The following is a 22837-nucleotide window of genomic DNA, read 5'->3' as shown; positions in this document are numbered from 1 at the left end:
CATTGTGCTGTATTTCCCTTTATGGACAAAATAGGTTATCCTCTGAGATGCTATTTCTGATTTTTTTAAGTCAGGAAAGTAGAAATATATTTTCCTATAATATTTGTTGGTCTTATTGGAATTAATGTATGGAAACAATGGCTGTATAGAATACTTACGACACTGTGCAAGATTAATTGATTGCAGAATCAGCGGTATGCTCAAAGAGCATTAGCTTTTCTCAAGATAAGAATATTATCACAAATTAGAAGAGGACTGTAACAGGCAGTGCTGGCCCTTGAAACCAAGCCCCACGTCCACCCCCACACCACTGCTGATTTCAGTCTAAGCCTTATGTGCTAGAGAGCTGCAGAGGATGATCACAAGTGAACAACATAATTCCCTAATGCATGTGTGATCAGATAGTATAAGCAAAGAGCATCTCCCTGACTGGAAAACATTTGGACTGGTGGCTGCTTTAGAAATAATCTATACGAGAAACCTAAAAGGTAAGCATGTTGTTTTGATTAGAGAGCCAGACCTAGGAAAACAGCAAGAGGAAAGCTAAGGCTTCATGGGAAAGTGAAGAAAGAAAACTGCAGAAGGAAAGAAGGCGAAAAGTTTGGTTTGTAACTGAAGAGGGCTTTTGTTCTTGTTAGTATTAGAGGTTAGTATTCTTTTCAGCTATAAAGAATAATTTGGGTTATGCTGATCTTACATCGCTGAGACAGGGAGCTGGACAGATTCTGGAGAAGAGAAGTGTGTGACTCATGGAAAGAGTAACTTGTGAAGAACTTGCTCGACTTGAACTCTTGCTTATAGGGATTTTATTTACCCCTGGGGAAGGGTGAAATTTTCCAGTTTGGCATAGAGCTAAACTACTTTACCAGTGAGAGAGAACTCAAAAGCCTCCTTTGCTGAGGAGATAAGCTTTCATGTTACAGGATAAAGGCTAACATGTAATGAAGATTATTGTACAGCAAGAGAGGAAAAAGATCCCTTAAATCATGTTTCTTTTAACTGTCAAAACTAGCTAATGGAGTATTCAACATAAATGTTTTATTTAAAGACAAACCATTACGCATTTATTTACAGCAGCAGACACTCTTACCAAACAATTAAGAAAAATGCTCCCTGCTTTGAGAAACTGAGAATCTCTAATAGCTCTTTCAAGAATATGATGCCTGTATTCTTTTCCACAAAAAACTTGGGGAATTCAGTTGAAACTCTTTTTTATTTTTATTCCTAATGTTACCAGACAGGTGGACTATTATTCACAACGCTTAAGGGCACTTTTTCCACTTTTACTGTGGAAACATTTGGAAAGAGCTAAATTCCAGAAAATTACTTACTAAAGAGGTTTAGTTTATATGCAAATTCAACCTCAGCTAATCTGTACAAACATGTTTTAATAGAAAGGAAAAAAAAACACATTTCCCAAAGGTGCTGATCAGAACTCTTTAAAGCAGTCTAAAACATGCATAAATTAAGTAAAACTCCCCAGTTTCTCCAGGACAGGGCAGAACTTAAGCCTCAGGCACTGCCTGCTTTGGGGATCAGAGAGAAAGAGAGAGAGAGAGAGAGAGAGAGAGAGAGAGATGACATGAGATTTGGATGCGGATTTGAAACAAACACTTTGAATAAATGAGTTATGGATATGGAGCTGAATTTTTTTTTTTATAAACCCTACCTCAAAATACGAGGAAATACTTAAACTGCTGTTGTGAATCTTTTGTTTGTAGTAACTATTTGTATAGCTTTGTAATAAGACTTTGTTCAATCTAATTGTCTTGTAAAATCACCTAGATCCTCTCTGCAATATAAACAGATCTTGAGTTCTGTCAGAAGAAAAAACAACAGTACTCAATTTAAAAAATAATATAACAGGTCACTGGAATTCAGTTTGTCAGCCCTATCTTTGAGCAGAGCTAAATTATTTAGTTGAACTCTAGCTTTTGAAAGATATGTGATAACAAAGATGATGAGTAGACTGAAGAACACCTGTATGATTATGGCTTGCAAAAGCAACCTTAAATAATGAAACACTGAAAATGTCAGTATTTGATGAACTGAACCGTAAAGAATCACAAGAGATTCTTGCAGACCTTGAGAACGCTATGTAGCATAACAAGCAAAACTGGCAAACTCTCAGAAAAACCCACCAGTGTTATTGCCAGTTGATGCTAAGGATTTACGTATGGTCTTTGTTCAGGTTCTCTCAACTGGAGAGGATTTCTCTCAGTTTAAATAGTTAGCAATGATAATTTCTAATTTTGATAGTTGTAGTTGCCTTTAAATCAACTCTGTTTGAAAAAAATCCTTCAAGGTACCTTGCTGGGAATTATCAAATTTGTCATCCTGAAGAGGAATCCTGATCCTTGCCAGTCATGGGTACAGCCTTACAGAAAATGAGAGACAACACAGGTGAACTCAGCTTAGGAGTATGGGATTGCTTGATCTCAGGTCAGAGATAGCCATCGATGTGCTTTGAATAGGAATAGAGAAGAGGCATTTGTACAGAGGTAGATCTTTTCCTTTTTTCTTCCAATTACATCTTTTCAGTTCAAGACTGTACATAATCTGATAGGCAAATCTGTGGTCCTTGAAAATCCTTGACTAAAATTCAACGAGTAAAATGAGAAAAGGGGGCTATATGATCCGATACCACTTGCTACAAATGCCTGCTTTCCTGGATGACCCTATGCTGAAGAGGGAGTAGCTCTGCTCTTTACAGTCCAAGTACATCTGATTCAAACACGAAACTAACTCACAGCCAGACCTTGTAGCACTGAGGCACGTAATCAAGTTATTTCCAGATAGGAATACAGATGTGTGTAGTGAAGAGACTGTGCAGGCTGTTCCTAACTGCTGCCTGTGATGTTAGATTGTCTGCATATTCCAGTGAATCAGCCCGCAGACGTGTAACAGGAGTGCCTGCTTTTGCGTGCAAAAGGCTTCTAAAGAGATCTTCAGCACGCCTCCGTGGAGACACTGCCTATGCAGGAGAGAGGACCCCCCCGGGAGAAGTGAGTGAGGGCATGAATGAGGGAAAGAGCGAACGGCTGCCCCTCAGGTGGGCTCCCTTTGCTGGCGATGAGGAGCTGCGGTTGCATGACTCACTGGCTGGCTGTCACGGGAATGTCTGAGAGCAGGACAATGTCGCGGGCACGCTGCGGGTGGACCACAAGCCGAGCACTGTTCAGATTCATCTGCTAGTGCTTTAGGGAATCATGGTAAATTACGATGGCAAGCTTAAAACAACTTGGCAATTATAGGGGCTTATTCTACACAGCTGTTAAGGGAGGATACAAATCTATCATTTTCATAAGCATCCTTTGTTTCGGCTCCGCGTCCTCAGCCCAACAGACTCACAAATCTGCCTCTAACCTGAGGAATGGAAAAAGGATCTCGTGACGTGACAGACTCTGAGGCAGGGTAAAGCTGTTGTATTAAGCACTCTGTACTCCACGTGCAGGTTTCAATCCAAAGACGAGCAAAATCAGTAGGAAGTCTTTCCATTGATTGCAACTCACTGAGATTGAAGTCTTTGGAGAAAAATGGTGTATTTACATGCTTATGTAGCTACTCCAACCATTTGTGGGGCTGTGCACATGATCATAAGATCTTAGCCCTCCTTGTTGAGAACCGCTAGGCAGGTCCTTCCCCCATTCTCTTCCTGGTGTCCCAGGAAGACCACTCGGGACCAGGGCTTCTTTCTACTGTTCCTGTGCAAAGGGACCACAGCATCATCTGAGCTATTGCTGGGTGTGCTTAGCCTCCTCAGAGAGAAAAGCCCTTACTTAGGAATGTGGCATGAGGTACAATAAGGACAACTCAAGTCACTGGCTTCCTCTCACCTCTCCATGCCTCTGTTTTGCTCAGGATCCTGCAGGCTGTCCGGCTTTCTATTTAAACCAACTGCAAGCTAATTGACAAACATCTTGTACTTGCATATTCCTCTGGACAGCCTGCTCACACCTGTTCTAGGACAAACATGTCTGTAGTAACCAAACCGAGTTATACCAATCAATTAATCTGAGTTTAAGAACCTGTGTTTAAACAAACCATTAACACTGGCCTCAGTTCATTCCTCAGTACAGAGGTGAAGGTTTCCCAAACATGACTCAGACTCTTAAGGACATGAAGATCTTTTGCAGCACCCAACAACTGCAGAGGTGCAGTGCTGTTAGCCATATAAGCTTCACCCTGCCAATACTCTGTCACACTTTTACCTTTCCATGAATTAATTTGTGTACAAGTACAGTCCAGTGGCTCCAAAGGAGCTTGAAGTAGTCATTCACATCACCTTGATTTGCCTTGTCGCAAACCATGTTTTAATTATCTGGTGTGGTCAGCCCTTGTCAGGCCCCTTTTTGGCTATGCCCCTTTGTAACAAGGCCAGAATCTTCTCTAAACACAGCTGAGGCTTTGTGCCAGTCTGGCTTGCCTCTCTACGCTACTTCTATGTTAAAACCAGCCTAGTGGCAAGAGCAGCTCTGGCTGTGCCTGGCATTTGTGTTTGAGCCCAGGTGTTTAGCCTCTTTTTGGGGTCTGCTTCATCCCTTCTGGCATGTCGTAGCTCTCCTGGTTGCTTCTGGTCCTTAAGCTCCCTGCAGCCTGCACCAAGAAGCCTTTCCTACTGTTACCCTGCAGGTCTACTTTCCTGAAACAGGTTTCCATCCCACTCAAAATGGGCACGAGCCTTGCCTGTTTCCACCTGAGGCTGTTGTTAAGCACGATGACACAGCTCAGCATGGACTCACAGGGTAAGTGAGGGTGGAGGGGACCCTCGGAGGTCCTCTGCTCCAACCTCCTGCTGAGAGCAGGGTCAGCGTCCAAGCATGCTGATGCAAAACTCAGACAGACACACTGCAGACTGACATTAAACACCTCTGCAGACACCTTATGTTACTGGAGAAAAAGTGATGGAAATGAAAGCCCAGCATTTTTCTCCCTAGCTACATAAAAATAAAAAAAAAAAAAAAAGCTTGTAATTTTCATTTCACCACCTTCCACCACAAACCTTGAAAGAGCAGCAGACAGAGGACCTATACACATACTCCCAACCTCTAACATTGGTGTGGCTGGGAGCTGTTCCAAATGCATCATTAAAAGTAGTATTCTGGCTTTTTTTTTTTTTTTTTTAATCCAAAGAGAATCTGCTGCTCTATGTGCCCAGCTGGTCTTTGGACAACTGTTTACCCTGACAGCCAAGCTCAGATACTACTTGCTAGCACAGCAGTCTGAACAGGACTGGCATCTTTCTCTGTGGAGAGCAAGGCAGCAGTAGACAGTCGAGGCCCCAGGCTGCTGGGAGGAACGAAACCGGGGGAAACCAAGCACAGGCAAGGGGGTAAAATGTTACCTCTGGGGTTATTAAGTGGCTGCTGTGTGCTGTGCCCATTAGCCATGGCTCCCCTTTCCATAGTCTCACATCGCTTTTTTGTACTTTTCTTCCACTTACACCAATGGGCTTGTCTGCCTGGATTACAAATAATTATGAAATCTTTAAGATGTTCTTCGAAGTTAATTCAAGTCAGGAAGGATTTTATTTTGCACAGATACTTTTTCCTTCAGCTTTCCTACATCTGAGCAGCGCACAGTGCAACAGTGAAAAGTCAGGATCCTCTGCTGAAGTTTATTTTTGTAGAGGTTAGTATTCTTGGCATATGACATAGCCATGCTGCGAGAGTTTTCAAATATTACTTGTAATATTTACTTTGCTTTTGTGAAGAATGTGTTAGTTTAAACATGTCTTCTCCTAAGGTAAAGTGAAATAATTAAATATACTTTTTCATTTCTGTGCTCCTTTCCACCTAATTTCCTCTGTAGTTTATTTATTTTCAGTGTACATGGGATCATACGAAGAAACAAACGATGGCAAAGGAATAGTATAATTAAAAGTTCAATAGATATTTGAATTGTTTTGTAGACAAGAGATATGTATTTCCTTGAGCAGGAGAATAACTGCAGCGGTGTATCATGGAGATTTTCATATCTTAAAAAACAATCTTGTATTTCTGAATCAGTTATTTTATGTATGTGAGGATAACTGTGAAACTGCCAGATATCCTAGTAGAGGTTTCTGCTGGTTCAGGAAAATGGAATTCAAGACAATGCAAGTCTACGCAACTACTTTTACTATGACAGTTATGTTAGCAACTTGAACAGAAGACAAATTCTTCTTGCCTTTAGCATTTTGTATGGCAGGCATCAGTAGTAACAAACTGGCATTAGATATTTGCCAAAATGAATCTAGCTTTCATTGTGATTTAATGAAAAAAAATCAAAAAATCTCTTGTGGCAATCTCTCTTGGTAGTTCAAAGTAGTTCACTGGGGAAAGATAATCACTACCTTGACCGTCATTAGTCTGTCTCCTTTTCCCACCCAGACTTGTAGCTCTGGACTATGTGTGTGCTATTCTGACTGCTTCAGACACCCAATGCGACACAGAACCCATGTTGTTCCAAGATGTGAATTCAAATAGAGAGCAAGCTGTAAGTCTCCTCATAAAAGCTTGTTCATCACTGAAAAGCTAGTCTGCTTCAGGAGCTTGTGATTCCAAATCAGGAAAGCCAGTATCATTTATCTGCTGGCATGTTTGTACAGCACCTAATGCTACAGAACTGTGATTGCAGTGGCAGTAATGATTCGCTGGGGGAGGAAGACTTCCTTCTGAGGAGGAGCTGGGGAAAGTGCTACAAAAATGCACTCACTGTAGCATGCTGAAGCAAGGGAGAAGTGTAAGGGAGTTTACCTAAGGTGATGTAGTGTGAGTTGCACTGAGACATGCAAGAGTCGATCATTACAGATTCTCAAGTCACAAAGGAGGGCCACAAGCAGCAATGGCTTCAGCAAAGCCAAGCCACTTTTTTCCAAGCCTCACACATTAGTCCAGACTGAGTTCCTTGGAAGTGAACATAAGCACCTACATGAATAGAGCAAGCCAGACTTGTCTTTTTGTGCAACATGACTAATGATATTTATATGGTGGTAGCACTCAGGAACTGCGGAGGCCTCAGGATATTAGTTGCTAACTGTGGAGTAATTACAGTTTCTGCCTGAAGGAACAAGCAGCAGTCATGGTTGGAAGGTACAGTTCTGTACAAAATACACTATGAAGAAATTATATTAACATTGGCATGGTCTTACTTTGCAAATCTACTTCATCTATGTATCTGGAGTCACATGTGCTTTACTTTAGTGACATAATAAAGGTCAATTACTTTTTTTTCCCTACTCTGATGACAGTGAGACTAAGCTGTTCTCTTGTTCAAAAGAAATACCTCCTAAAGTCATGTATACCTGTACAAGGCAGTGGCTAAAGGAACATGTATTTTGTAGCCTACAAAATGCATTTTATTTTATTTTTTATTTTATTTTATTTTATTTTATTTTATTTTATTTTATTTTATTTTATTTTTTGCAGATACTTGAAAACACCAGATAGAGGTATTCGGATCATTCTCATCTTACAAGAAATTATAGGGACTGATTTTCCTCCTTTAGGTCAGGAGAAATTTGGAGTAATGCTACTGACGCTATTGGAGCTACACTACTGTAGAAGCACTCTTCGGTAGACATAACTGGGGTTGAACACAGAGTTCAAGTCAAACTGTCACATGTTAATTGTGAGCTCCCAAATCAGCTTTCCTTGCAGGCCAAGGGTTGCTGCCAGGTGGATCTAGAAGAGCACCTGGACATCTTGCTGGCCCTGTAGCCTGATACATGAGGCATTGCTGATGGTTCAGCTCGCTGCCTGGCCAACATTGGCACTGGGTCACAGGAAGACACTGTGGCACTGCCGCATACAGAAGGCTGGGTGATTGGCCAACCCAATGTGTTAATGCAGCCAAACCAGGCCCCTAACACCCACACCCTCCAGAGGTGTGTGGGTGAAATAAAGTTTAAAAAAAAAAAAGTGACCAAAACCAGACAAACAGAAAAGAAATGCATGGATTTCCTTGTTAGAGGAAAAAATAGAAAACAGAGTTAGATCTGCCACGTAAATTTGTGAGGAATGTTTGATCTTAACCAATTAATCTCAGCTAATACTTAACATTTTTTCAAGAATGTTTTTGAACCTAGATCATTTTGTGCAAGGCATCCACCTTTGTGGATATATTTCCCTTGAGGTCCCTTACCATTTGCTATACAGTAGCCAGTAATAAACCACACTTGTCCTCTGTTTGACGTGACTTAAAACCCACATTTCTTAAAAGCAACTGGCTCCTGCTGTGGAATGATGCAGTTTTTGCCCTCTGTACAACAAACCCAGCCACACAAGTAGTTGTGATCTCATTCCAGAAAACTTCTGAAGGACAGTGGCCTTGTGCAGAGCAACAATCCTGAGCACCACATCAGCTTCTTGCTGCTTACTCAGTTCTCACTCCACCTCTCGGGTTGCAAGGTATTTTTTATTTCCTAAACATTGTAAAAATATTTAGCATATTTAGGCTCGACAATAATTAGCCTTCAGAAGACTGCACAGTTCAGATGCTGAGAACGTCTTCCAAGTGATTAATGATTCTGTGATTCTAAGTTTAAAAAAAAAAAAAGCAGATGTATACATTTGCTAAGAGAAAAGGCAATGGTTTCAACAGCTGATTTCTTAGTTATTTTCAAGCTGGAGCTAATTTCAGGCTTTATCTCAGTTTTTCTTCTGAACCACTGAAGTTTTAGTTCTAGCGTAACCCGCTGCAGACGTACAAGCCCCCAGCACTGGTGCCATTTTACCACTGGGTTTCAGTTCAGAGCGCTGCAGGCACAGAGGCAGAAGCCTTTACTGTCAGTGTGGCTCCTTTACCCTGTGACTATAGAAAGCTCCAACTCATCTATTTAAAACATCTACTTATTTCTGAGCCGTTTTAAATAGATGCGAACTAAGGAGGAAGGGACTGCTGTGCTCCTAGGGCTGGCTCTTGCCTGGAATCCCGTCAATGTGGAAGCCTTCTGCTCCCCGTGCCGGTGGCGTGGCCCTGCCAGGAGCATTTAAGAGCGAAATCTCATCAGTTTGGGGCTAGGGTCAGCGTCCTCAGAGCTCTGGAAAGGAGCAGAGGAGGGCCTGGGTAGGAAGACCTGACTTCCACACCGCCGCGTTTGCGAGCTGATTCTCCACATTGCTTTTTGGAAAGAACCAGACACGCTAGCTCTTGAGTGTTTTAAAAGATGGAATCTTCAGGGTATTTTATGAACTTTTAATTTGTACTGCTACAAGGTGATATCAGTTATGACACAGCGGAGACAAATGCAGGCTGCTGTGCTTATGCATCAACTCCAGGTGTAGGGTTTGGGTTTGCGTTTTGTTCCTCAGGCACGCGTCCCGCTTTACAAACATAAAGACCCAAGCCAGCAGGCTCCCTCCTGCTGCTGCCGGGCTCTCTGCCGAGATCTCCCCTCGCAGGGGCTGCGGGACGCGCTCGCCTTTAACCCCTGTCAGCACTTTCACGCCTTCCCACCCGCGAAGCCGAGCGCCAAAACCCCAAAACGGGGGCTCGGGGCCTCGCCTCCACCTGCCGCCGGCGGCCATCGGGGGCCCCCCGCCGCTGGCGTAGCCCGGCCGCGGCGCCAACGCAACAGGTACGGCGGCCCCGCTACGCCGTCTGCGTAGCGCCCGCACGGGCGGCGCCCCCCGCCCCGTTACCTGGCGCCGGCCCCCGCCCTGACGTCACGGCGGCCCCGCATTGGCTGCGCGGGGCCGGGGCTGCGGCGCCCCCTCCCCTCCCGTCCCCTCCCTCCTCCCCCCCGGCAGCGCTCCCTCTCCCAGAAACTCTTAAAAAGCGTTTTTTCAGCCCGGGCCGGCTCCGAGAGCGCTCCTTGCTCGCTCTTACAGCCCCCTCCTGGCCCCACGGACATCTGCTCGCCACCGCGACCCCCCCCCCCCCCTAGAAAACACCCCCTACCCTTCCCCTGCTCCTCCTCCTTCTCCTCCGCTCCCCCCGGCGATGCTCCGGTGCCCGGCGGGGCAGGCAGCGCGCTGAGCTCCGCCAGCGGCTCGGGGGGCGGGAGGGGGCAGCCCCGGCAGCGGGCTGGGGGCAGCGGCAGGAGGGCGGCTCTTTTTCCCCCCCCTCCTTCCCCTCCCCTCACCCCCTCGGGCTGCGGGGATCCGCGCAGCGGGGGGCTCGGAGCTCGCCGCCCGTGGAAAAAAAAAAGAAAAAATGGCTCGGCTCGGCTGGGGCTTCCTCCTGTGCGCCTGGGCGCTCTGCTCGCCGGCGCTCGGCGCTCCGGAGAAGGGCAGGCTGAGGAGGATCGCCTACGTGCTGCACCCCGGCCAGGGGGGCTCCTCGGGCAGCCGGCACCAGCGCCCGGCCCTGCTGGGGGGCCGGCAGCAGCAGCAGCAGCAGCGCACGTTTAACGTCCAGCTCAACGCCCGGTACAGCGGCGGCACCGGCAGCCTGGAGCGCAGCCGGCGGATGAGCAAGCCGCCCGTCCCGCTCCGCCTGAGCCCCGCCGGACCGCACGTCCCCCCCAACCCCGCCGCCTCCTTCGCCAAGCCGGCCCGCTTCGGCCCGCGGCCCAAAGCTCCGCCGAGCCCCCACGCTAACAGCAGCAGCAGTGCCGGCCTGCCGCTCCGCCAGAAGCACCAGCTGCCGGGGTAAGGCGCCCCCCGCCGCCGCCGCCCTGAGGGACGGGGCACGGCGGCGCTCCCCGTCGCCCTCAGCCCCGTTGAGCGACCCCCGTCCCTCAGGAGCTCGCCCCGGCGCTTTGAATCCTTCCCGCCCTCTCCCTCCCGGCCCAGCGCCCGCCCCGCCGCCCTCCTGGGGCTGCGGAGCGGGGCCGGGGCTGAGGGGGCCCCTGCGGACCCTCTCCCCGCTGTGCTCTCCCCGCAGGGTGAACGTGTGCGGGGGGCAGTGCTGCCACGGCTGGAGCAAGGCCACGGGCTCCCAGAGGTGCATCAAACGTGAGTAGCTTGCGGTGCTCTTCCTCGGCGTCGCGCAGGGTGCTGGTCCTAAGTCCCCGCTGTCTGACCCTCTGCTGAGGATGGACAGCATCTCTCTCGGGTCTGTCCTCGGCACAAAAGGAGAAGGAGCTCGGCAGAAGGTAGTGTTTGGGGGGAGGGGGGGGGGTAAGCCCCGAGGTGATGCTTTGGAAGGAATTTTTGTTGAGCAGGGGCGTAGTAGGGTAAGTAACCCGCTGGAGAAGCAAAGGTGGGGAGCGGGGAATTGCCATGTGCACGCGCTGTCCCGTTGCCAGCAGTGTCTGGTGATCCCGTGTCTAGGCTGTATGTAGTTTTTGAAGCGATGAACAAGGCAAAGGAGATGGGTTTGCTCCTGTATGGGATCGTGCTGTTACTGGGATGTCTAGAAATGCAACACGTGTCCATAAAATAGCCCTGTGTAGCTAGTGCTGTCGTAACCAGGTTGTACTTTCTGATGCAAAACAGGAAGGATCTCCGCTAATTTGGGCAGGGTTCAGGGCTGACTGCAAATGGCTAAATGGAGTTATGTTGCCATGAGGTCAGGGAAGAGCTGGAGAAGGCAGGAATGGCATCCCTCTCCAGGAAGCCCCATTAGGTGTCAGCGAGATCCTGTGGGTCTTGGCACATTGCTGTAGTTCAGCAGGACAAACTTCTGTCCCTGAGGGAGCTCAGTGCTTTCAAGATGCAAACCGTGTTTGGGGGCTTTTACAGGGGTTTTTGTTTCTGTGTGGGATTTTCACAATAGGGAGCAATCACATTTGTAATCCTCAGAAAGGTCAAGTACCTTTGACCTGCATGGAGCTGTTGCTGAGGGCTTTATTACAGTAGGCTGTTAAAGACAAAACTTCACAATTTCCATGACCAACCTAGATACGTATTTAAGGTAGTCCTCAAAATTTACCTCTTTTTCTTTTGCCTAACACACCTGACAAGTGCTAGAATGATTTCCTTCAGCTTATATTGCTTGAGACATTACTTTGAGGCTAGTTGCAGAGCTTAATGAACACCTACGTTGGCTGAAAGACTAACAAAAGTGGGAGAAAACAATGTAACTTTAGGATATTAAAAGTCAAAAGCTATTTAAACTACAATGTTGTTGTCAATCAATTTTATTTTTGCTATCTTGAGCAAAAAATAAATCTCCGTCTTTGGCTTTGAATCAATCTGTCTTCCAGTAACTTTTCTTTCTAGATAATTTCAATGCACCCTTTTAAACCTTTGCTTACAAATTAAGTAGTTTTCTTTGCTTTCTCTTATTTAAGTTCCATGTTTTCAACTTCCCTCCATTGTCATCCTGCTGTTTTTTCTGTCTTATTTTTTTTATTCGTTTCTATATTTAGGTTCTTCAATAAGGACTAAGGCAATTGGATTTTTGTGGGATAGCTCATTTAAATCCATCGGTAACTATGGGAATTAAAGTAATTTGAGGAATAGGGCTGCAGATAAAGAGTTAAAAGAAAGCTGGGGGGATTTTCTGTTTGACCTTTGTTTCTCATTTTGTGTCTCTGCTATTGGGCCCTCCTTTGCATTAAATACTTTTGCTGCCTGCTCTGATGCCTCCCAGCAGTGGTAAAACACACTTGGCTTGAACCTTCTTGGTTTTACCCCTATTTTGGCAAGCCAAGGGAAGCACTAAATGGCCTGAAGTTGTCTGTTTTGTAACTTAGGAAAACCATGAGATAGCATTGACTTGATTTAGCTGTGGAAGATTAGTCTCCCAGTCATAAAAGCCAGACACCTCTTTTTCTTGAACCTCCCGATGTTTTGTTCAGGAGAACAAAAACCCTATAACCAAACAAATGTTAACCCCTTTGTCTCCTATAAAAATAAGTGATTTTTTTTCAAGTCAGATAGCAAACTGTCAGTTTTTGAGGGGATCGTTCCAGTTGTGGATTAATTGTGCCACAAATGCAGGCACACCTGAGCTGACTTCATGCAGAGTCAGTTTGGATCTGTCAGGGTTTATTAGCTCAGGCTCAGTATCGTTTTAATAAGCTATTTGGCCTCTAGGGCCAGCTTATATTCTTTTGCATGGTGCAAAGCCTGAGCTAATAAACCCCAGACCTGTACTGGCTCTTTCCAGGGCCAGCCTCCATTTGTCTGCATCAGGCTTCCAGCACTAGAGTGCTGAGAGCCAGCTCTGATCAGGAGGCTTATTAGCTCAGGTGTGACCCCAGACTGCAGCAAGCACCGTGTGTTTCTGGTCTGCTGCACCTGTGTCAGTAAGCCTGCCTGTAACCCACGGAAATAGGGGGCGGACTGAAGAGGCATGGTCTTGCAGCCCAGGCATTGTTCACCTTCCCCATTCCCTTCCTCTTGCCGGAGGTGTTTGCTGGATCTGTTTCCTCATGCACGGAGCTAGGGTTGCGGCTGCTGTTCCCTGGGGACTCCTGTCCCAGGTGGGTGGCTGCCTGGCTGCTTGTAGCGGCAGCCGTGTTGTGTTCCCTGGTCCTGGTACGTGAGATATTTCTGTGCGGGTCACAGGGCAGCATGGAGGAGAAATGTGGACTTTTCAAGTCCCTTTTCTAACTTGTAGTTCGAAGCTGAGCTGCTTGTTGTGTTGACAGTCCTCATGTTGAAGTCTTGTGGTCTGTCCTCAGAAGGTGAGCTTCTGTGTTCCTGTTTGCAACCTGGTGAGAGTGCCTACCTTACCCAATTCTAGGCGTGTAGATTTTCTCCGCTCTGTGCTTAAAATTTCAGTTTTACGTTGTAAAGTTTTGTCCTGAGAACTTTCAAACTTGGTGTGACTTTGCTTGTCTGCGTAACTTTAACTACAGACATGAAATCATAAAGCTCAGTCTTCAGAGTTGCTTTACCCTGGGAAAATGACTTCAAGCCTTCCAAGAAGACCTTTTTGAAATGTTCAGAACGTCCACCTTTGGGTAAAGACGAAGGTGGCAAAAATTCAACCATGGCAATCAACACTTTGGAAGGTTTTAGGCACGTGAAAGGGTTTATGACTGATTGTCTTACAGCCGTAGTTATCAGAGGTTATGATCTGTGTAAGAGCAATAATAAGATACCACCAAGGCTGGAGACGCTGTGTTTTGTTAATACTTGTTACATTACTAGAGCATTATCCAGACATTAATCAGCTCTCCAACATGGCTGTAAGGCAAGTAAAACCTAGAGTGTGGGTTTTAAATTATTTATTTCATTTATGGAAATTGAACCATAGGTTAAATGCGGCCTTGGACAAGTTATAACAACTGACTGGAAGACCTAAGCTGGAAATTAGGAGTTCCTGTCTCTCAACTGCATGCTTATCCTATTCAAACCTCTTGTCTCCTATTTACTTGCTACTAGATTTGTATTGGTTAATATTACTTCCTACGAAATATGCTCTTCTGTTTGTCTTTTTCTTCATGATTACAAAGAATTGTATTTCATGTTTGGAAGTCAAAGAAATTGTCTATTGTATGCAGGACCTGATATCTCCAAAGAAGTTTTAACAGGACTGCCCCTTGTTGTAGTAGTAGACACCTTCTGAGGTCTGTAATGTTTTGGAGTATTAATGTGAAACGTTTGTGAGCATTCGCAATGTAAACTGGATAGTTTAAAAAATAGCACTGCCTGGAGGAGTTCTAACTTCTGCTAAAATAATGGTGTAAATTAACGAATGTTAGTGGGAAGGAACGAGCTGGTTGTTAAAGGAATGCTGAAATGTGTGAGCTCCTGTGCAGAGGAGTAAGGAAGGCTCATATGGGTGAGAAAGTGGGCTTGGCAGGGTTATGTCCAGTGTGAAGCTCATATAGGGGGAGGAATGACTAACTGCAGAGATGCAGAATCCACATGCATCAGCCTTGTCAATTAAGAAAGGTAAAAGGCTCCCATCTTCGTTAGCTGAGGGGGTTGTGTGTGGGCATGCATGTGTTCTATGGATGGGCACGTGGTGAGGATTCGGGAGCTGGAGCTGGGCTAGGTTCTCTGAATGGGGCCATGGGGTTCTTTCCTTTCCTTGTTGTGTGCCCAGACACTGTGGAAAGGTCATCAGAAAATAAGACAATCTGCTGTCTCTTTAATATTAAAAGATTATTTTGTTTATTCTCTGTTCTTCTGAAAGGCTTCCTGACAATGTTAAATAAATGTGCTAGATAAGCAAGGCTTGATTTATTTTTTGGAATAAGAAAATATACAACAATAGAGTCTCCCTTCTGCAGGAGACCAGAAAGCTGTGCTAACACTCGCTCTGAGGAAGGTCCCCTTTGTTCACTTCCCAAATCTGCATGGCCTCTGCTGTGTATTGCTGTTCAGCTGTCCCGTCCCTAAACCTTCAGAGCTATGCTTCGGGCTGTCATGGAGTTCACAAGCAACAGCTCCATCTCTCCTTCAGGGCGAGGGCACGTCAGCTTATCCGCTGCTTCCAGAGGCCAGTTGTGTGGGGCCTGGCTGCAGTATGCACGAGGCAGCTTCTAGCTTGTGCTCCTGACTTTTCTTGGGGGAGCTGAGGGAAAGGTTGCATGCTTAGGTCTTGTTCTGACCTAGGGCTTTGATCCACACCTGGGAACTTAGAAGCACATGTGGGTCCCACCCAGTTTAGATGTAAAACTGCGTGCCACTCAATATTTTCATATTGGTGGCTGAGAATCTCCTCTGTCTTCAGTTCAGCTCTGAGAAGTGGTGGTATCCAGGAGAGCTGTACTTCTGATGACAGCAGTGAGTACTTCAGATGCTTGCAGCTGTGTTTCTTCGAGGTTTTCTGGTCATAAATGGTTCCCAAGGCTTGTTCTTAATCAGTGTTGTGGCTTAGAGTTTTACCAAGTTCTGTTTATTTACGTTGTGTATACAAAGCCCAACTACAACGTACTCTTCCCAAATGTTTCTTCACATTTGGAGATCATCATCTCAGTAAAAACAGTATCAATCTCCTTCAAGTTATGTCTAAAGTTATGTCAAAATTGAATGTTTGAATTTTAAAGAGACATAATGTCTGTGACCTCATGTGACTCACCTATGCATTAGTCACTTATATTCTTTGATGTTGCTTTAAAAGACCCTGAAATTGAAAAACTGAAAGCCATTACTCGAGCAGCTTATTTTTTTTGCCTGTGCTGTGGCTGCCGCTATAATATGTAAATAAAACTTTTAGATCTCGTATATGAGGAATAGCCTGGCTTGCGTAGCGAGTCAGCCCGCCGTGGCAGTTCCATGTCACTTTATTGTCACTTACTGTCCTTGGGAAGGAGGAAAGAAAGGGAGGTTCCGGATTCCTACCATCGCTGGCTTTGTCTATGTGAGCGAGCAGCGTGGACTAATGGGAGCAGATCTGCAGGCTGGAACCCTTGCTTTTGATGACCCAAGGCCCATGGTATACCTGTTTCTGGGTTTAGTATTTATTTTGGAGTAGGTGTAGACTGTTCTCATGGAGTAAGCGCCGCTAGGAGGCTGAATTTCATTAGGTGCATTCTTGGAGCATTCACTCTTTTGATGTAGCTGTTTAGATTTCTTTTTCCAAGTATATTTTGTCAGGATCTAAAATATACATAGTGCCTGTGCTTTAAGAAGGCCCCACAATGTGAGTAAAACCTCAGCAAGTGTGACTGATTGGACTTGCTTCACAAGAGGATCCCGGTGCAAGCTAAAGCCTGGCGCAGGCATGGGGCTCCCAGCCACATGCAGGAGTGGGAGGAGAAACCCACCTACTGTTTTCTTCGTGACCCAGGTGTTATTTTACTGGGAGCAAAGGAGGTTATGATGATATTATGGCTTCTATCTTTTTTATACAAGTACTATGTGTGTGTAGATTAAAAGGAAACCAAACCCACAACAAAAAATGCACAGAAAAAAGAACCTTCAAAGACATTTCTGTAGGGTTTGTGCTGCTGTACTGGAGCAGACAACAGATTTGTTGACACGAACTGCTACAGCCAGCTATCAAAGAAGCAGAACATACGGTACAGCTGTGGTAAATCTGCAGTGGACAAAAAGTCTTGAACGCTTTCTCTGTTAAGATATTATCAGAGGGAGCCCAGAAAACTGGTTATGTTTCCTTTTTCCCCTCTTTCCCCCTTCAGATTTGTCAGCTGTGTTTACTTTCAGTGTGTCTGTAGTTTGGAAGTGATGCAGAAAGCTGTGCGGGCTCTGGGTGAGCGCTGTGGTGGATGCTGCGGTGCTCTCCTGGCTCTGCTCGAAGCCGGGACAGCATCAGTGCTGGCAGCCAAGTGACCCTTATAGTACTCACCTCACCCTCGTGTGGTACAGCCTGGAGCTGTTCCTGCGTTCAACACCCATGTCTCTTTTGTCCCATTTCCCAGACAGCGGCACTCATACTGTAGGGCTGCTCTTCCTGGCAGCAGCGTGCATTCTCCTCAGTGTCCCCCCTCTCCCATGCAGGTGGGAGCACAGCAAAGCCTGTGGGATCAGCAAGCCTCCTGGCCTTCAGAAAAGAGTGGATGCAGCAAGCTGTAGGGTTCTGCACTCCATCAGGTCTTGGGAAGAGGTTGGGTGCAGCACCCCTAGTCCCTTTGCAGGCTCCACTATGAAGTGCTGCATTTTAGAGACTGATCCTGCCTCAAAGCAGGCGCAGATCCCCTAGGAGTTAGGAGGTTGGTGGAGAAGGATGCAGCTGGCCCTCAGCTGACTCCTTGTTCAGACATTGCCCTGCCCAGTGGCTGGTTCATGTTGGCAGGTGAGGCTGTCCAGTAACTGATGTGGACTGATACTGGCATAGGTTTGTTTTTTTCTGCCTTAGTTTTTTTGTTCTGCTTTTAAAAGCATCTGTATTTCCCTTGTGTAGCTTAACTGACTCCCAGAAAACAGATCCTCTCCGTTGACTACAGGAAGAGCCAGTACCTCTCCATGTTTGTCACTGCACACAAGCGAACAAGGATTTCGAGTTAGCAAGTAGAGATGTTTATTTAAATACAGAGCTAATAGTAGTTCTGCTCAGCTGTGCTCTCTTTGTGAAAAGCAGGCAGTAATCTCTGTATCAGTCCAAGGTTTTGGAGAGCTGCTCCCTGATAGAGGGGCATTGATTTGTCCTTTATTAAGACTTGTTTTTTCCATAATCCAAGTCAATTATTTTATTATTTCTAGGTGGCAGTTTAGACCTGGATTTCTGAAGAAGCTCAACTTCACAGTGAACTTGTATTGAGAATTGGTTGGGTTTACAAAAACTTTATTGTTCTTAACATCGTAATTACTCCGTTATGATTAGTAGTCTTTTCTGGTATTTCTTTTCTGTAACACTTGAGTTGTCTGAATCCTGCATCCAGTTAAAATTTTTCAATTGTTTCTTTATTGAGTTTCTGTTGGTTCATTCAAATTCCAGTGTATTTCTTACAAAGTATTTTGTAACAAATTGAATAAACAGTGTAATGAGAGAGAGGTTAAAACAATTAAAAGGATTGCAGACTGGAGCATTAACCACTCCAGCAGGCAAGAACAGCATCTAACACGTGAATCTTCTGTTTTCTTTAGCTTAGTCCACTCTGTAGTGAATTATCTCTTGCTGTTGTTGATGCAGAAATTAAAGAAGGATGTATATCGCATGTGAGAAATTAAATTTTGTTTCTACTGTCAGAATATGTATAATTCCAATCTCAAAATATTAAATATTTAAAATGATCTCCTAGATTTTAGGAGATCATTCTAATTTAGGAGATCAGTCTAACTTAATTTATACAATAAACAGTAAACACAATGAAAATGCCAAGTACCAACTAGCAGAATGTGTTCTTATGATTGATAAAATGTGCCCTTTTTCAAAAGCCTAGCTCCAGCAGTATTTGAGTATAGTTGCCATAAATTTCTGACGTATTGTAGCATTTAAAGGTAGTTGTATGAAGATATATAGAAAGTAATAGTATGTTATGTGGTCATTGTGCTAGGAGAGAAACTTGATTTTTTAAAAGCACTATTTATGCCAGAGGCATTTTTTTTGTTTCCCTCCTTTCATGGAGTTCATGTTTATGTAGTCATCCATGTCAATATAGGAATGCATCAGATGTTTGAAGTGGACCAGTGATGAATTCCTATGTGATGCATGCTTTTATTTGAAGTATATTTAGGGAAAGAATTTCTCTAAGACCATGTAGTTATGATAAGAACAGAGTTCCTGTGTAGGAAGACACAGATGGTCATAATGTTTCCTCCATTAGTCATGTAGAGGTCGTGCAGGCTTTTTGAAGCTAAAATAATCAGCAGAAATGGCATTAAGTAATTTCAGCTTTTCACAGGGTGCTCTCACAACACTGTCTCACCCTTGGTCACAAGTGCCTCTCTCCTCTGTCTTCCATGACTGTATAGACATGTTAGATGTATTCCAGCTAAAATTCAGCTGTTGAAAAAAGTTTGAAGAGAGATACTCAGATGCAGAAGTAGATCCCTGGAAAAGCACTAGGTGGTGAGCACCAAATGTTTCTTCAGTTAGCTTTTGGGTTTCTAGTCTCCAGTGTCGCATCCTCAATCCTGATTTTTGCAACACTTACAAAGACTTAAGACTCAACGAGGTATCCAGAATTAAAAGCCTAGAAGTATGTGGTGAGCTAATCATTAGGGCGACTGGGGGAACAGGAAACCATTACAAACTTTGCCCTTCTCCAGGATGTCGGCACCATATTCAGATTTCTCTGAGGGAGCCAGGAAAATGCCTCTTCCCATTCAGAACCCCCAGCTCGTAGCCTCTCAGGAGAGAAGGGGCCCTTCCCTGCCTTTCTTTTGGTATCGGTAGGGGGGTCATCGCTCTGTCTTTCAACACAGCAGGAGTTGGAGGTGCCTTTGTACCACGAATTTTTATTTAGGATGCTCACTCAACCAAGATGTACTTAGGTTTGGTTTTCTTGTGTGCTTGAGGAATAGTAATCTTGAATTAATGAAATAAGAGACAGTATTTGCTATGCATTTAACAGCCTATTCCTATGTTGAACGTAACCATAAAGGATTAGCAATATGTCATGGGCGGCATGGACCATGATACATAAAGAACCAGTGTTTGCAGCAATTTAAGCTGTTGGAAGTTGGTGCTTTCTGCTTAAATTGATGCTTAACTATGTGTGGTTAAGAAGGGGAGAAAAGCAACAACCGTACATTAAAATTTATGTTCAAACAGAAAGGAAGGATCTACTGGATGGGCTCACTAGATGTGCAACACTGTTCATTGTAGTGTAAACATTGTATGAAATTATTAGATACTCAGGAATGATCACGACAAATGTTTTAAGTACAAACCAACAGTACTTGCTTGATAAAGGAGATCCTTAAAGGTGGAGCTGAGGCAAAAAGATCTGCAAGAAGCTTTTGGGATCATTTAAATTGTTTATTGCGAGTTTCTCATTAGAAAGTACTTTTCTCTAAATTTAGTTCTCCAAATGACTAATTCTTCCAAAATTATTCTTCTTTAATTCTTTCAAGTGAAGAAGATAACAAAATTAATGTGAAATCCAAGTGATGAGCATCTATATGGGAAGGCTTAATGATCTCAGTCTGAGAATTGTCAGGAATTCCATATAGAAGTTTCTTCATGGCAAATGGACTTATACCTTTGTTTTGATTATCTAGAAAGGTATTAAAAAGATTCGGATAAAATATTAGAACATGTTGAAGTTTTCATACTTACTGATTTAGTATACAAAATTTTGCTTAATTTATTAAGTTTTAGTACATTCCATGACAACGTATTTTCAAGCTGTTATAAACCTTACATTTTAGGTCTTGGTCCTGCAAATATTTGTATATTTTTTAACCAAAATGATGTGAATGCATGCCCTGAAAAGTGCATATGTGTAAATCAGTACAAAATACTACATGCAGATGTGTTGGAAAGGTCTTCTAAACTTGAAGCCTCAGGGTAGTGTTGTTGTTTTATGCTTGTTTTTCTCAGAGAATGTCACAAATACAGCCATACCAGGCCTGATAGGTGCCCCTATAGCCCAGTATGCTGTCTGTGATGGCAGCAAGCAGTAGGTCATTAGGGAGAAATGCACAAAGGGATGAGCGTTTTGGGATAATTTCACAGAAAAGTGCTTCCAGCATCTGGTGATTCAGGAACTTCAAAGTGATCCTAGTACCTGGGGTTAATCGCCCCCCTCTCTGCCACGTGTGCCACGTTGAACCTGTCGCTAGCTGTGTCTGCATGGTGCTCTTAAGACAGAAGAGTTGATGTTCACTTTTTTTTTCTGTTACTTAAGAGTTTGCAGCATTTTGCCATACTTTGTTTTCTGTACTGAAGAGCTCTGGGGAACCTTGGCATGGCTCACACAAAAAAGCTGTTTCCCACCTTTGATCATCCCAGTTGCCCTTCCAACAACCTTTCCTGGATTCTCCTGCCAGGAAATCCTTTTCAAGATGAAAGCACCAGAATGGTATGCAGCTGCCCAGGTAGGGGGAGCTATGGGTGCACGTGTACAAAGGGGCCTTACAGTGCTGTTCTGTGTTGTTACTCCTGACTCCTTATCCAGCAATTCTTAATACTTGTGTTTTTTTTCATTGTGTCTGAGCAATGAGCTGATGTTTTTATGGAGCTACTGACAACAGTTCATTTGAGAGTGGTAGTGGTCCGCTTGAAGATCAGCAATTTAGCGTGAAGTTAGGATTGCTTTTCCCCAGTGTGTTCACATTTATCTACACTGAATGTTATCTGCAATTTTACTGCCTAATTGCTTGAGGTGTAAAGTCTTTCTGCAGTTTTTCCACGGTTCATCTGCATCCTTACTGACTCAAACAGCTTGCTACCTGATAAACTCAATACAGCTCACAACTTAGACTTGGTTTGTATTTGCATAGCACTCTTTGTGTTGAGGAAGAGCTGGAACGCTTTGGCCCCATCAGGGATGGTCAAGATGGGCAATTCCTAAATGGCCTCTGGGACTTAACATCTCTAACTCAAGTTTTGCTGTTGTAGAAACTCTGAGAACAAATGAAATGCAACGGTGTATCAAAGACAATAAAGAAATGCTAAGATGGATAAAAGCTTTGTTCAGAGAACAATCAGCTTATAATAAAACTATCCACGGGGGAGCAGGATGAGTATATTGCAACTCTGAGAGAGAGCTGAGCAATATGAAACGGGCTGGTTAAACAACAGCAGCCTGTTAGTCACTGTTGGTTGCTGTGTGCATGACTCAGTCACGTTATGAAGGGATTTAGAACAGGGTGTCTCTGCAGGTATGATTTCCCCTAAAAAAAAAAGTCCTTGATACATATCTAAAAGGTGTTGTCACATGCACAAGAGTATATGTGATGTTGGACGTGTGCTACTCTTCTGAAATTGCTCTGGATCATTTTCTGTTTATCGGAAAAGATCCCTACGCAAGTCTCTTCTAGAAGTGCCATTGGGGTAACTTAAAGTAATCGTTGTGCTGTTGCACCATTACCTTTGCTGATGTTTTTGCCAGGAACTGGTGGTTAGTGCTGTTACCAGATGAAAAAGAAGGCAAAACTCCATAACTACACTCTGTGGAGAGTCGCTTGCTGATCCATGGGCGTGCACCCGTGGTGCAGCAGTTGCTGCGATGTAACCACACAACGAGAAGTCTGTTGTCCATGACCATACCATGGCAGGCAGGTGGGGCTTGCCGCACTGGGAGAAGAAAAAGCAAGAATGTTAACAAGTAGGCATTTACTAATTCTGCTGCGTATGGGTCAAACTTCCTTTATTTTTAGTAGGTACAAATTGCATGGCCTTAAAACTCCTGAGGAAAAAACAGAACAAAACAAAAAAAGACCAACAACCCAAAGAAGCCCTGTGTTCCTTCAAGTTAAGCCTATGGGAGGTGAGGTGAGGTTAGTTATGTCGCCTGCGCCCAGCCTTCTGAAGTGGCCAACTTCCTTGGCACAAGAAGTTTTGGCTGCTGAAACTAACAGGTTCAAAAAGCAGATCAGTGAATTCCTGGCAGAAAATTCTGTTGAGGGCTATTAAACACAAAAACAGTGCTCTTGCTCAGAAATTGCTGAGCCTCTCATCGAAGGCTGTAATGGTAGAAGCTTTTACTGCTTCTCAT

At 44.4% G+C, this 22837-nt stretch overlaps 2 protein-coding genes across 11 annotated transcripts in view; one reads left to right on the top strand and one right to left on the bottom strand.

Moving 5' to 3' along the window:
- The first annotated feature begins 8543 nt into the window (after positions 1–8543).
- Positions 8544–22837, top strand: part of LTBP1 (latent transforming growth factor beta binding protein 1) — a 203104-nt gene continuing 188810 nt past the window's right edge. For all 9 annotated transcript variants that reach the window (XM_080588430.1, XM_080588429.1, XM_080588431.1 and 6 more), the window contains exons 1-2: positions 8544–10574; positions 10810–10880. In XM_080588430.1, the coding sequence (XP_080444556.1) occupies positions 10138–10574; positions 10810–10880 (508 nt within the window). In that variant the 5' untranslated portion in view covers positions 8544–10137. The remainder of the gene's footprint in view (positions 10575–10809; positions 10881–22837) is intronic.
- The window catches only part of LOC308193592 (uncharacterized protein), a 42690-nt gene continuing 38361 nt past the window's right edge, over positions 18509–22837 (bottom strand). Inside the window, exons 3-4 of one of the 2 annotated variants that reach the window (XM_080588451.1) lie at positions 22211–22416; positions 18509–20392 (exon numbers count right to left, since the gene is read on the bottom strand). In XM_080588451.1, the coding sequence (XP_080444577.1) occupies positions 20372–20392; positions 22211–22416 (227 nt within the window). In that variant the 3' untranslated portion in view covers positions 18509–20371. Of the gene's footprint in view, positions 22417–22837 lie in introns of both variants that reach the window. The other variant, XM_080588450.1, reaches the window with a different exon arrangement.

Source organism: Anser brachyrhynchus, assembly GCF_964034855.1.
Source record: "Anser brachyrhynchus genome assembly, chromosome: 3".
Taxonomy (NCBI): domain Eukaryota; kingdom Metazoa; phylum Chordata; class Aves; order Anseriformes; family Anatidae; genus Anser; species Anser brachyrhynchus.
This window is presented reverse-complemented; position numbering and strand designations above follow the sequence as displayed.